The sequence below is a fragment of the Aptenodytes patagonicus genome, chromosome 3, assembly GCF_965638725.1.
Source record: "Aptenodytes patagonicus chromosome 3, bAptPat1.pri.cur, whole genome shotgun sequence".
In the NCBI taxonomy this organism is placed as follows: Eukaryota; Metazoa; Chordata; class Aves; order Sphenisciformes; family Spheniscidae; genus Aptenodytes; species Aptenodytes patagonicus.
This window is the reverse complement of record NC_134951.1, coordinates 84,474,152-84,488,078: the sequence shown is the minus strand read 5'-3', so window position 1 is coordinate 84,488,078 and position 13,927 is coordinate 84,474,152. Positions and strand designations below refer to the sequence as shown.

Sequence of the window (13,927 nt, the reverse complement as noted above, 5' to 3'; positions counted from 1 at the left end):
AGCAAGCAGGAGGACCAAAGCTAGAACTCAAGCTCTGAGGGAGCTTACCTGGTTCAGTGTCCAGCTGCAGTTTATTTTTCTTTGAATCAATGGTTCCCGCTTGAGATCTCCTTCAGACAGCCTTATGCACAGCAGCACTCCTGTGTTTTGCCAGCCCTTTAGTTTTTAACCTTTTCTGGGGTTTGTATGGTTCTCTTTTCCTGAATTGCAATAAAGTACAGATGGGTGATGTTTGTGTTTTCTGAGGTTTTTGGTATGTCTGATTACAGAAACATTCAAGTAACAGATGCCGCACTTTTTTTTTTAATTTAGGACATGGAGATAGCTGCAGAAGAACTCAAATATGTTCTGAATGATGTATTAAAAGAAAGTAAGTGCTGATATCCTCTAAGTTAAGGGCTGTAAAGACCTTTATAAAAGCTGCCATTAAACTCACTTACAAACAGAAAAATAAAGGCTGTGTTACGACTCCTGCCTGGTGTCCTCCAGCCAGCCAGGGCACAGCCAGGAAAACATCTGGTCCATGATCTAACCACAAGCTTGCCCTGCCTCCAGCATGATCCATGTCATCCATCCAGAGGCCAGCTCTCCATTGCACTACTGCTCTGCTGTGGAGAGACAGGCACTGGGCTGGGACTTGTAAGACCTGGACGCAGTTCATGACCCTGCTACAGGCCCTTTGTACAATGGGAAACCTGTCGCTCTCTGAACCTCATCTCCTGATTTACGAAACAAGGACAGTATTTCCTGTCATGTTGTCAGTAAATACCCTTTCTGTCTGGACTGTGATTTCTCTATAGTGGGGGCTGTCTTCATCTTCCAGTTCACAGGTCCTCCCACAATGAGGACTAAGGGCCAGCTATCTCTGCATATGAAATCCTATTTTCTACTTTCAGTTTATAAAAGGTAGATTTGCCCAATAACTTCTTTCTTATTTTTGTCCTTTTTCAGCAAAGAACGTAAAATTCAAGAACTTAAGTCTCATTTCATGCCGAAATATCATTTCTCTTATGGATGTATCCTTTCAAATAAGTGCTTGTGAGGCTAAATGAATACTGAATATAATTGTCCATAGCATTACTTGTCATGGATATCAGAGATAGATGTGGTAATGTCATGGCAGAACACTACCCAAAGAAAAAAAAATATGAAAGTTGTATCCTGATTTTTATTTTAGAAATTTAGGGTTAGGACCTTCAAGACAGACCATTTTCTACTGCAGACTTAGAGGCAGATGCTTTAATGCTGAGCACTTTTAAAAGTAAATCTCAAATTACTTCTGTATAGAACAGTGCATTCTTCAAGCTGTGGTTTATTTGAAAAAGGCCTGGAAGAGATCACTCAAGAAAAGTCTGTTGTCTGGAGGGTTAAATTCACCAGAGCTGTGCATGCAAGTTATGGGTCAGAAATTAAGGATCAGCAGAGTGTTGAAAATTACTGATATCAAAGCTGTGGGTTTTTTGACAACCAGATTAAAAGCTGGAAAATCTGGTCTTTCAGCTAGATCCTGGAACTCCAGGAAGCAGACATGTGGGCGAGAGTTGTCTGTCCAAATTTAGGCATTTGTGGTGTAGGTGTCTACATCTAAGCTAGCTTTCCAGACTTCCTTTGTAGATAGTGAAAAGGATGGTGTAATTATGCTTGTTCTGGATGTGCCTGACTGTGAGGGATCCTAAATGACTGCTCAGACATTAAGTGAGATGAATCACAGCCCTGGTCTTCCCCACCAGGTTCATCCTTTGCAATGTTCTCGTGCCTGTTGAGTTTGCTTAGCATGGCTTCTCCTCAGGTAGAGCTGTTTTTTGCAGTATGCTTTCCTGATAGACAATTTTGTTACACGTGAGACAAAACAGATACAGTCCTAACAAGGCAAGTATCTAACATTTGGGTTATGTCTTGCTTGTTCAGCTGAGAAGTTCTTACCTTTTGCTTCTGTTGCTCCAGCCCAATGCAGAGGTAACATCCTCTCAAACATTTCTAACAGAAAACAAAACCAGACAAAACTTTATCCTGTTAAAGCTGTGTCCATAATGTTAAAATTCAGTGCAGATCAGTCACAATGCATATGCAATGAGAAACAGGGGACCAGGCCTAAATTTCCTCCCTTAAAAACCAAGCTTCAGTAGGGAGCTGATCCATGTTCCCATCTCATCCTTACATGGTATTGGGTCAGAGCCAGGGTCTGCACTTGTCCCAGGAGCATGCCAGCAGTCCTAGGTTTACTATTTAGGATATAACTAAATAGTTTCCATGATTTGCAATGCTTCCAAGCAAATCTCTGCATAGTTTTGAATAAATGGGGAGACATCTCTTCCTCTGCTTTGGAAGCACAAGGAACGCAGACACAACCATCCCACTCTGGACATGGTATTTGGAGCACAATGGGGGAGCAAAATGACACAAACGCAAACCCGAGTCAATGCTGGCAGAGTCCCCTCTGTGCCATATGCCACCAAATTCCCTGGCTACAGTCACCATGCAGTGGCACGGAGTGGGGGCAAAGTTCTACATGATCCCAGGAAGAAGAACCTGGCTGGGTAAAAAGACAGACTTTTTGCAGGACTGGTAACGTCCTTGGGATCTGTGGGTGCCCTCAGTAATGTCACCAGTGTAGGTGCTTAAATAACGGCAGGCATTAGCTAGACCCCACTTGGCACGTTTTGACCGTTGTGAACGCTCGCTGAGCTAGCGTCCATCCGAGCAAGGGCTTTGTCCTGGCAAGTAAGATGGAAAGGGGAAGGGGAGTGGGCCCTTTCCTTATTTAGCATTTCAGAGTAAGTGCCCCATCCTGCAAGTGAGCTGTACTTGGGCGACATCAGTGACTCAGTAAAATAAGTATTAAGACCCTCACACTTCCAGCAGAGGGAAGGCCAGGCAGATCTAATCACTGCCTCTTAGAACTGCTATACAGACATTTTTTTCAGACCGTAAGGACCAGATTTTGCCAGCCTCACCCCACAATACCCATTAATTTTTGGTTGAGCCATTGCAACAGACCCTGGTCTCTAGACAAAAATACTGAATAGCACATTGGTTGACTAACTCCTTTGAGTACAGTAGCAATTTGTTTTAATCGGGTAATTTAATTCTCTGAATCATCTATATCCCATTTACATCCAAAGCTGTTCTTGTCTTAGAACAATCTGTCTTTCTTTCTCCCGTGGAGCCTGCATTGCTCAGCTGTGTTTTTATATCACATAATGTTCCCCAAGTATCACAGCCACAGCCATGACTGTAACTGCTCGAGCTGTACCTCATGAGAAATCCCAATATCAGTTTCAGCAGCACCATAGGCTTTCCAGGCAACCTAATATTTTCTGCTTAAAGGACCAGCGCTGATAAATTCAACAGAATTTGGACCTTCATGTAACAAATCCTTTTCCTTAATTCAGATTACCAGACCAGTGGCAACGGGAAACTGGAATTTAGTGAGTTCAAAGTTTTCTGGGAAAAAATGAAGAAATGGATAGTAGGTGACATTATTCATTGTATTTGTTTTCTCCATTTCATTAGCTATTTCCTGCATAGTTTATTATGTATGCGCAGACAAAAATGGAGACAGGAGTGTTTACAAGCCATGAATTTTAACTCAAAACAAATGTTTTAAAAGTATGGGGGCTTGTTTTGGATAGTCAAAGGCATTCTTAGCTTTCCATGATGCTAAACCATAATGGTTTTCTGGAAATAACAGAGATTTTTGTAAGCAAATCAACTATGTTTGGGATAAAGAATGCAACGGGCACTAATAAGCAAGCCAATCAAAATGAAACTTAAGGAGTTTCCATTACTGCTGTTGTACAGAAGAAGAAAGTGATGATTCATGACTAGTAGGAAACAATCATTTCCTAAGTCACTGCATTTCCATTATTGATCTCTCAGGAGTCAACTGTACTGAAGTCTGGGAAAGTGTTGCTTCTAATTTTAAACACATTTCCCTGCCACTGTATATGGCAGTAAGAATAAGCAAGCTTGCAGAGTCAGGCCACAGACTGAATATTCAAATAAAGACATCATAATTGTTTCCTCATGGTCATTAATAGTTTCTTCTGAATTCATGCTTCACCCAAGCATTCAAAATATGCAGTTCTCCGCTTCTTGTCTAGCCCATCAGAAATGGCAAACACTTTTTCTGGGTACTAATGCCACATCTCTTTTAACAAAGGACGCATTGTTTTTTAACAAGGGGGCTTGAGAAATCCTTGTATCCTGTAGGAAGATTTGCACGTATATTTGCTGGAAAATTTTAAGCTGAATGAGACGACAGCTCTAAATAACTCATATTCCAAGGGAGAGTCGTGTTTGTCGTCTCATTAAAAGGATGGAATTTAACTCCAGCTTAATAATTATTTAAGATTTAGGTCAAAATTCAAACCGTTTGTACCAGTTCTCTTGGTTGTACCATGAATGTGGCTGTTTAGATCTTTTATACCTAGAAGCAAATGAGTAAGTGACAGTCTTAACTTCATCTTAAACAATTTGTCTCTAGCCCTCACAATTATGGAGAAAAACATAAAAAGAGATTAAGAGAACGCATCAGCTAAGAGTTAAAAGACAAAGAACAATACATCCTTCCCAGATAAAATAACTTTTTAAAAAATCATGGAATTTTTTATGAAGAGCAACTCATTATTTTTGAATGCTTGGGTTTGGCAGTACTTGTTTAAGTTTCACAACAACCTATTCATATGACAAAGAGAATTGGGACCCAGATTTCCCCCTCAGTTACAAAATCAGACTGGATCTAGACCAAAGTCTTGTCAGCTTTCTTAAATGCTTATGCTACGCAGTTAGAGATAAATACCTTGCCTTTCGATGCCATATCTGTGCTCCCTTTCATATGCAAATACTGACCTTTCCGTGTGCTCCTTTCATAACAGAATATCTTTCTTCAATTTGATTTTGATAAATCTGGCTCCATGTCCTCCTATGAGCTTCGCAGTGCTCTGAAAGCTGCAGGTAAGACAGGCACTGCATTTATCTGGGAAACCTGTTGGGCAGGTCGGCTGTGGGTGAAGAGGGCTGCAACCAATTACGCAGGCCGGGTGATCCTGGACAGAGAGGAGGTCTAAACCCCAGAGAGGACCTGGGCACCTAGAGAGGACATTGAGTGGACTCATTTTGCCCCAGGTATCCCCAGCCCTGCAGGGCGGTCAGTCAGAGCAATCTTTACATTTTTATTGAGCTCTGTTAAACTCAACAGGGCTGCCTCATGTGCAGGGCTAGACCCGGAAACAAATCACTTCAGAGTCCATCTCCACTCAAAGGTTAGAGGAACAGTGAGTAAGCTGTTTGTTATGAAGAGCAGTCAGTGCATTTGTATTTCATCACAAGTTATTTTTATTCAAGCACCTAGTTTTGCAGAAATCCCTACAAATTTCAAGGAGACAGAACGGTCCTTCATACATCAAAAACTGCGTGGACTAGAAACTACAGAGACTGCAAAATTTCCTGTTCAGAGTTTGTTGTTTATTGCAAGCTTAAAGAACTTGTGGTCAGATCGCTTTCTGGATGGATGTGTGCCACAGAATATCCTCCCATTAACTGGTTTTCAAGATTAGTTAGTAGAGATCTGCAGATACCTCCCTGGCCTACGAGGTTGCTCACTTTTCCTTTGTGCGTGTGTCTTTGGGAAGGTTACCAACTCAACAACTACCTGCTGCAACTGATTGTCCTCCGATACGCTGACGAACAGTTCCAGATTGAATTTGATGATTTTCTGAACTGCTTAATTCGCTTAGAGAATGCAAGTCGTGAGTATCTTCTTCCTCTGGAATTTCTTCCCCTTTGAAAAAAAAAATGTTCCACTTTCGGCTGTGGTTGAGCATATTGCACAATATCTGAGATCAAGTGTGTACATGGCTAACAGAAAAGAGCTGTGTTTAACATTTGCTTTTAGGATGGCTTTTCTCCTGTAAAGTGAAAAATGTTCTGCTGCTAATGGAGAATTTCCCCATGTGAATAGAGCCTGCTTCATAAACTCTGCAGCAATGTAGAAGGCATGTGAAGAATGCTGGCAACGTCCATGTTATAGCTTTTCTTGTGGCTCACCAATGAGCTTAATTTGGGATCACAGAAGTTCAAGGTTCAAATATTGCTTGTGCCTCATGCAAAGAGATAATTGGCATGCGCTTGGGCAGGTATCTCATGTACATTTTACATAACTTGTCCACTTTCGGCTGAAGATACGGTTCTCTGTACATCGGGGCACCCTAGGTCTCAGTTCATTTGTGTGCAGGGTCACTCTCGCTCCAGAGCAGCAGTAGTAGAGATAGGTAAAATGCCTGGATAAACTATCATTAGTGTGGCTCCAAAATCAAATCAAATGAAACTCACTCTATGAGAAGCAAAATCAACTTTCTTGACAGATTTTTTTTGTTTTGTTCTTCTTCTTACTTTCTGGTTTGATCTGTGGCAATAGAAGTATTAAACTACTGAGAGAGAAAAGTTAAGTAAGATATATAAAGAAATGCAAATTGCTTGGCTTCATTTTGGAGCATCATCCAAATTCAACTGTTTAGCACACCCAGGACACCCTCTTCCAGTCAAGTCCTGAAGTGAGACTTGCACAAAGGCCTTAAGTCAGCAAGACATTTCCTCTTGCAAGACTTCATTTTGTCAGAACAGCTACCACCACCAAGCAATCCTTTGCACCAGGCCCTCCCTCTCCTTGGCACGGCCACCCATCGTTGTGGGATGGGGAGCTCATGTATGAATATGAATGAGGTGTATTTATAGCGCCTGTGTCCTGTTTTTCATTTCAGGAGTATTCCAAGCACTGAGTGTGAAAAACAAGGAGTTCATTAACCTGAATATAGGCGAGGTATGAGCACAGCTTCATAAACACTGAGAACATAATGGGGCTTCTCTAGAGCTTTGTCCTCTTGTAAGAACTAAAGTATTTCTGCATGACACTTCAGGTGACATCTAGGTCCATGAGAGTGCAGGGGACATCTGCCATAGGTTTCAGCAGGGCTGGGATTTTACAGCGCACACACTGATTACATCTCCCCCGTGCTATTTCCTTCCTTCCTTGCCCTGTGGCATACTGACAGCTTCTTATCCTGCTTTCTAGACTCTCTGCTTTTTCCTTCCTCAGGTGCCAGCTCTCGATGGGGGAAAGGGAAAGCAGCAGACGAGGACAGGGGCGTCTTTCACTCTCCCTGAATCCCCCAAGAGTTCAGATCAGCCTCTCCTGTGCATGTCCATCATCTGCTTCTCACACTGCTCAGCACAGGCTTCTTATTTTCTTGTGCTCTCTTTGTCTCCCTGTTGCATATGTGGGTTGTCTCTCATTTTACACTAACCCAAAGCTTCCTGGGACAAGGCACAATGAAATCCTTGGCACAACAAACGTGGGAGCCCGTGTGGACTGCTGGGATGCAAACAAAATCACTGCTGTTATTGGCATCTAGTGCTTCGAGAGCTCTACCTCCTTCCCTCCAAACACAGAAGTAAATGCTGGCTAAGGTCTCTCCTTAGTGACAGGACATAAAAGCCTAGTGAACAAAGGTCCTCTTCCCTGCGTGGGGGTCAATTCAGAGCAAGGCACTGCTTTTGAACATCTCTCTTTCATTTGGGGAAAGGGAGGGGGAGGGAGAAGGGCCGGAAATCATTTATTGTAAAGTTGATCTTTCTTCTGATATTAGTTTATCAACCTGGCAATGAACATCTGAAGAAGTCTGACTTGGATGCCGGGAGTTTCTTGCGACATTGCTGCCCAGACTTCTGCCCCAACAGCTGAGGTTCCCTTCACATGCAAACTTTAACAGGAGCTTTCGTGCGGAGGAACATGCATACTGCCCCCCCTTTCTGGTCTCCAGCCCTGTTGATGAGTTCAACAGTCAGATCACATTTTGTTTTTCGTTTTGGTAAAGCCTGATACTGGACTTGTTACTGTGAGAGGCATTTGGATGGGGCAACACATGCCTCTCAAGCAGACTGAAACTGATGTCCGCGAGTGACCACAGGTTTTTATGACATAGGATTGTATTTAGTTTCAGCACAGCAAGACTACAGTAATTAAAAGTCTTTATTGCTGCTTGGCCACAGATTACTGTAAGGTGCTTTTGAAAAATATAAGGTTGTGTAAAATTTCATTCAGTTTGGAATTTATTTCCAGGCATGCTGTATGGCTACATAACAAGTCCCCTGTCATAGCCACATGAATTGCAGCCTGGTGGACTGCAAACAAAGGAAGACTAGGGAATGTGTAGCTGAAAATTCATCCTTGAATATTTATGACAGAGGTCCCTGGTCCAGGCTCCCTTAGAAGGATGCTTAAGCTGAGGTTTGCCATTCATCACAGATTTAATTTAGGGAAAAATTGTTGCATCTCACCTTCCCTTAGTCCTTCCTTTGCTTCCTAGCAAAGTTTCTCTGCTACACACTTTGCTCTGTGGCCAGAGCATGTCCGACAAGCCAATCTCTGCAGAGTTGCACACAGCTTGCCTTCATCTTCAGAGAAACACATGGCCCCCAAGACAGTGAGCTCTTGTGTGGGGCCATTTTCTTCCAGGCATTCCGAGATTATGTCCCACACCAACCATGTTCCAGAAGAGCAACTATAATCATTTTAAATGAATAAAATGTACCCATTGGTAAGGCCCTGATCTCTGCAGCTATTGCTATTTTGCATCTGTGACTTACATAGTATTATTCATGTGACGTGGGTAGCCAATGCTGACTTAAAAAATAACAGTAATAGCAGCCAGGGACTTAAGAGGTCTTCAAAGGATTTGTTTCCATGATTATCTTCATAACTTATGTCTATTTTATAAGGAACCAACTGTCTGGATTTGTTTTCTAAAACCTTTCTCGCAGTGAAACAAATGGCCCTAGAATAGCTTTGCATTCCCTGCTGTCCAGGATCACTGAGACAGCCAGGGTTTTGTTTTTTCTAGATTTAAACCTAATGAGCAATTCTGGAAGGAAAATCAAGCTGCAGTAAAGGTGAAGCTCAAACAATGAAAAAACATAGGGTTCATGATGTTTAAAATACCCACTTTCTTTTTTCTAACAATTATAATCTTGTAACTATGCAGAAAAGGCTCTGGAGCTAATTGGAAGCTAAGCAAAAGCTAATGGTTGCAGTATTTGATTAACCGAGGTACTCAGCCCCATGAGGTGTATTGATTTTCAGATGTGCTGATTGTATGCCCTTTTGACAGCACTAGAGGCAGCTGTCTAAATTTGTGAAAGTTTGGACTAAAATCTAGACTGTCCTATAAACATTCAGCTACATACTTGAAACAAAAAATCACAGATCCTTAATTGGTTCATTGTGCAAGCTTAGATGTGGATACAAATTTGTTGTAATATAGCATCGTTCACAAGCTATGCAGAAGAAAAGAGATGTCTCAATGCCCGGCATTGCCAGTGTAGCTTTCTGTTCTTCTACACAGAGCTGGGAATGTCTTGGCGGAATCAGGATTGATATAAGAAAGTGATAAATATTGAGGTGGGAGCAATGGGGCACAGGTAAAAATCCCCTCTGCATTTAGAAGAAAATTCATGCATTTAAGAAAAAAACACCCTGAGGTGTTTTCTGTCCACTCACAGCAGTTGCCTGCTCACTGTATCACAAGGAATTTGAGAGCTAACATCTGAGCCCTTTACAAATCAAGCCTCTTTCCTGGCTGGCCAGCCAGCTCGCTGCAGAGAGCCAAGTCCCTGTCCTACCTTGGGGTTTACACAACACCCATAGCCACCGCAGAGGTGCGTGTAAGGGGAGTTAAGCACAAGAAAACCTGTACATACGACTGGGCTGGCCCATGGCCACCCAGAGTCTGTTGCAGCACAGTCCCTATCTCACCACTTTGGCTGTAAGGATATTATGGGTGCCTGTGCAGAAAGCCTTGCCAAAATCAAGGTGAAGAACAGCAGCTGCTCCCCCTTGTCCTATACGCTAGACCATTTTCTTTCTGCATTGGAGTAAGGCTCACCTTAAAAAGGGAAGTAAGTGTGTGTGAAGGTGGAGGATTATATAATCCCTGGGAAGGTTTTTTCCATTCTGCTATTATGTGAGTGACTGAGTGGGCGAGTGAGAGACGTTAGAGTTCACAGCCCTATCCGATTATGATAGTCCTTCTCAGCACTGCCCCTGCCCGGTGTTTGAGCAGGAGGGCAACTCAATGCCCAGAAGCAGGGGTTTGGGCTTGCTGGTCTTTTCTTTTAATCAGGGATCTTGAATTTAAAGCTAGACCTTGCTGCCTTCTCTGACATGAGATGTAGGCATGTTTGGCTCTGTACCATTACAGGAGCTATGGCAAATCACTTAGGATGCTCTGAAAGCTGTGTGAGCGGTACGTTCCCTAATGTGGTACACACAGACTTTGTTAGCAAGAACTGGCCCATGCTGGGAGCCCTGCCTGTCTGCTAATAGCAACATTAATGGGGAACATGAGAAGCATTTTTCATAATTACAGTACTGGAAAAAACTAAAAATCGCTTAGCTAGAGGGTTGCAATCTGAGCATGCTCTCCCACTTGCTCACAGAACCAAAAATCTCTCTCTAAAACCTGCTGCTAAAGCCTCAGGCCAGATCTTAACGGGGGCCGGCTGCTGACCTGGTGCTGGTTGCCTCTCCTCTGCTCCCCTGTGCCCTCTCAGCAGCTTCAGCTCCCCAAGATGTTGGGCAGTGCTCAGAGACATGGCACATTTCTGAGTTTAAAGGAACAACATCAACTCAAGGCGTAAGCCTTTTGAGAGGGGATTCATTTGGAGTTTGTCGTGAGCTCAGCCACCTCCACCATCCTAACCACCCTGATGGTAGATTTGGCAATGGTGTCTTCCTGTCTTGAAGAAGGATTCCTGCCCAACCTGTTGCTGAGGCCAGAAGGGATATAGTTAGTGAAAATTACCATGAAGAAGTGCCATAAAAATGTAAAGAAACTGAAAAACAGTGAAATTGCATTCTGCCATTTCTCCTTGCAAACAGAGACAGAAACTCTCAATAAACATTTTGGGCACAAGTGTGGGCAAAAGTACCCCATGCTTCTTTGAAAAGCTCCCAGGGAGTGGCTCAGCAATTCTGAGTCTTCGGCAGCAATACTTGCCTCAGAAAATCATGTTTTTTCACAGGCCTATTTGAATCCCCGTTAGGTTTTTTGGGGGCCTGCAAACTCATGTGTCAGCACAGGGGGTGCATGAGACATTGTAGGGGTGGAGAGGGCGGAAAAGAAAAAAAGTGAAGTCTAGCCATCCCGCTGCTGGCAAAGCCTCCATATTGGGGTGCTGTGGCGTCAGGCAGGAGAGATGCTAGAAGTGATGTGGTGGTTCACCCCATTTATAACAGTTGTGGTTGCTTCTAGTCATGAAAATTAAATATTTGTGAACAGATACCGAGTTATCTAAATAATTTTCATTTCAACTGCATCATCTCCCCACTTCTCCCCCACCTCTCCCCTGAAATATTTGAGTCTTCGTGCTTTTTGACTCGTGGCAGCATATGTTTTGGAAGCACATCAGAGTGCTGAGGGCAGTTTATAATGTTCCCAGTAAGGCTGGAACTTCAACATTTTTAAAATTAATTACAAATACTTGCTGATTGAGGTAAACACACAAGCTCTCAGCAACTGCCAGCAACTATCTTTTGCACGTCAGCCACTTATAAGGGCAAGTGTGTTATAAACTGCTCTCCTAAAAACTCTAATTAATTTTCATCCCTTGCCCTTTGCATGGCCCTTCAAGGGAAGTCAGCTCCGTTGAGCAGGGTTTGGCCTCCTGGGTAGCCTGGATACCTCTTTGAGTGCTATCCACAGAGGCAGAGGAGTCAAACAGGGCAAGGACAGCAGCAGGCACTAGGTACATGCCTGCTCTTCTTCTGGCCCAGAGAATATATAGGTGTAACTCTTCATCACCATTTTTTCTTGGTTTTTATTTAAAATGCCCTGAACCAAAGTAAGACAGTGTATTCATCCCCATCTCCCCCAAATACATAGTCAGGAATGGTGAATATTTTCATTTTCAGGTACTCCACAAGAATACTCCAGATGTACTTTTTTTCCTGGTATTTCAGAGAGGAAAAAGCATTTATCCACTCAGACCCAGCAAGGCGTCATGATCAAGAGTGTCCATGTTTCACCTGCCCCCGGGGTGCCACCTGCTCTGCGGGCAGCCAGGGCTGGGGGGGACCTGCCTGCATGCCTTGCCTGTGGTGCAGCATTTGCCATGCATGAGGGCCAAATTCTGTCGCACCTTTGGGACAGCCCACCGTGGGGATCAGGGACAGGGATGCGGGTCCCCCCATGAGCACCGCATGGCCACCTCGCCTGGCAGACAGCCCCCCCAGGGACACAGCCTGGCCCCTGCCCTGTTAAGGAGGGCACTGCCAGCATTTTGTGACAATTTTATCCAGTTGCTAAGCAGCTGGGTCCCAGGGACACAAATATAGTGAAAACAAACTGCCCCGAGGGAAAACGGCTGCGCTGCTCTGGGAGGGCACTCCCCGCTTTGGACCCCGTGTCCTCCTCTCCTCTCCTTGCTCCGGCACGCACGGTTTCGTGGGGCTGTGCCAGGGTCTGTCCCAGGACCTGAGCGAGGGTGATTGCATGTGCAAGGCTTTGGAAAGGGGCTCTGACAGCCAGGGTCCAAGCTGAGCTGTCTTCTCTGCTTGAGGGGGTGGCAGCCCACGCCTGCCTGCAGAAGGCTGAGGGCACAGACCTGGCTCTTCCAGCCCCGCCAAGCTGTGACTGTGTCTGTGCAGGGCAGCATTAAGCACCACTGGGGCCAGAGAGCAAAGCCGAGTCCAATTCTCCAGCCCAGCACTCAGGACACCCACCGCCAGGATGCAGTGTCTGCTCTTCTCCATGGTTAAGTGTTTTACGGCAAGTGTTCTCCTTGTCTGACCAGCAGAACCAGCAAATCATACTTTTAAATTCTTATATACTCCCTCCACCATCCCCGACCTCTCAAAGCACTACTTTGTTTCAGTGCAAAGCAGAGTAGCTCCAGCATGGGAAGCTGAGAAGACCCCTACCACCACACCACGGTGTCTCATATCCCAGTGGTTAGAGCAGAAGCAGGAGATCTGGGCTCAAAACCCATGAGCAATTCAAATAACATTTACCTTTCTCCAGTTTCTTCTAGTTGTTAGACACTTGGCCTTTCTGCATCAGTTTAATACCCAAATCAAAGGCTGTCAGCCATCCAGGAATTAATCTGTGGGACCTTTAGGAAGACGCATCCTTTTCGTGCAGCATGCAAGAGTGGTTGCGCCATACCTCAGCAGGGCATTTTAGGACACAATACTGTGTAGCAAAACCATTTATTGTACAAGGGGGCACCAACACAAATCTTCAGGGATGCAGCCACATTGCACAACCACCCCCTTGGTCATCCAGCAGCAGGCTGCCAGGACGGGCATCTCAGAATCTGCTCCATCTTGAAAACAGATTATCTGGTGCCACAGAGAATGGATTTATCATGACTGATCTCATTGATTTCCTAGAGGACACGCCAAGTGACTGAAATAGAAATGGGGTCAGCAATTAATAGAGTAGCTCTCAGTCATTGTCACCATATGTTGATATGATGACGGCTGGTTTACATATTTACCTGATAAATAGCTTACTGAAAGTTTTAGCAGGACACAAGTCAAGGAGAGTCGAGACAAAACTCGAGGGGCCATTGTACAGAAACTTCCAACCTCACAGATTTCTTCTCCAGCATGAAAGCATGCATAAATATTTCTCCCGTTTCAGGGAGGGTTTCTTCATGTCACTAGGGAAAGGAGAGTGGATGAGTTGCAATCAATCAGCTGCAGCCTTAGCTCAGCTTTCTGCCCCACCAGGCTCAGCTGAAGAGTGTCTGACTTTATTCCTCACAAGGACATTATATATGCTCTATTTTCTTGAACTGGGGTAGGCAAACATCTGAGCACAAGAAACAGAAGTTGAGAAGTGTCTTCATGAAGGTGCCACAATGGCAG

At 44.1% G+C, this 13,927-nt stretch overlaps 1 protein-coding gene across 3 annotated transcripts in view; it reads left to right on the top strand.

The window, feature by feature from the left end:
• Positions 1 to 7,750, top strand: part of CAPN9 (calpain 9) — a 28,133-nt gene extending 20,383 nt beyond the window's left edge. For 2 of the 3 annotated variants that reach the window (XM_076334076.1, XM_076334075.1), the window contains exons 15-21: positions 313 to 370; positions 952 to 1,016; positions 3,401 to 3,469; positions 4,878 to 4,956; positions 5,634 to 5,750; positions 6,762 to 6,820; positions 7,647 to 7,750. In XM_076334076.1, coding sequence (XP_076190191.1) covers positions 313 to 370; positions 952 to 1,016; positions 3,401 to 3,469; positions 4,878 to 4,956; positions 5,634 to 5,750; positions 6,762 to 6,820; positions 7,647 to 7,673 — 474 coding nt within the window. In that variant the 3' untranslated portion in view covers positions 7,674 to 7,750. Of the gene's footprint in view, positions 1 to 312; positions 371 to 951; positions 1,017 to 3,400; positions 3,474 to 4,877; positions 4,957 to 5,633; positions 5,751 to 6,761; positions 6,821 to 7,646 lie in introns of those variants that run through there. The other variant, XM_076334077.1, reaches the window with a different exon arrangement.
• Positions 7,751 to 13,927: the final 6,177 nt, after the last annotated feature.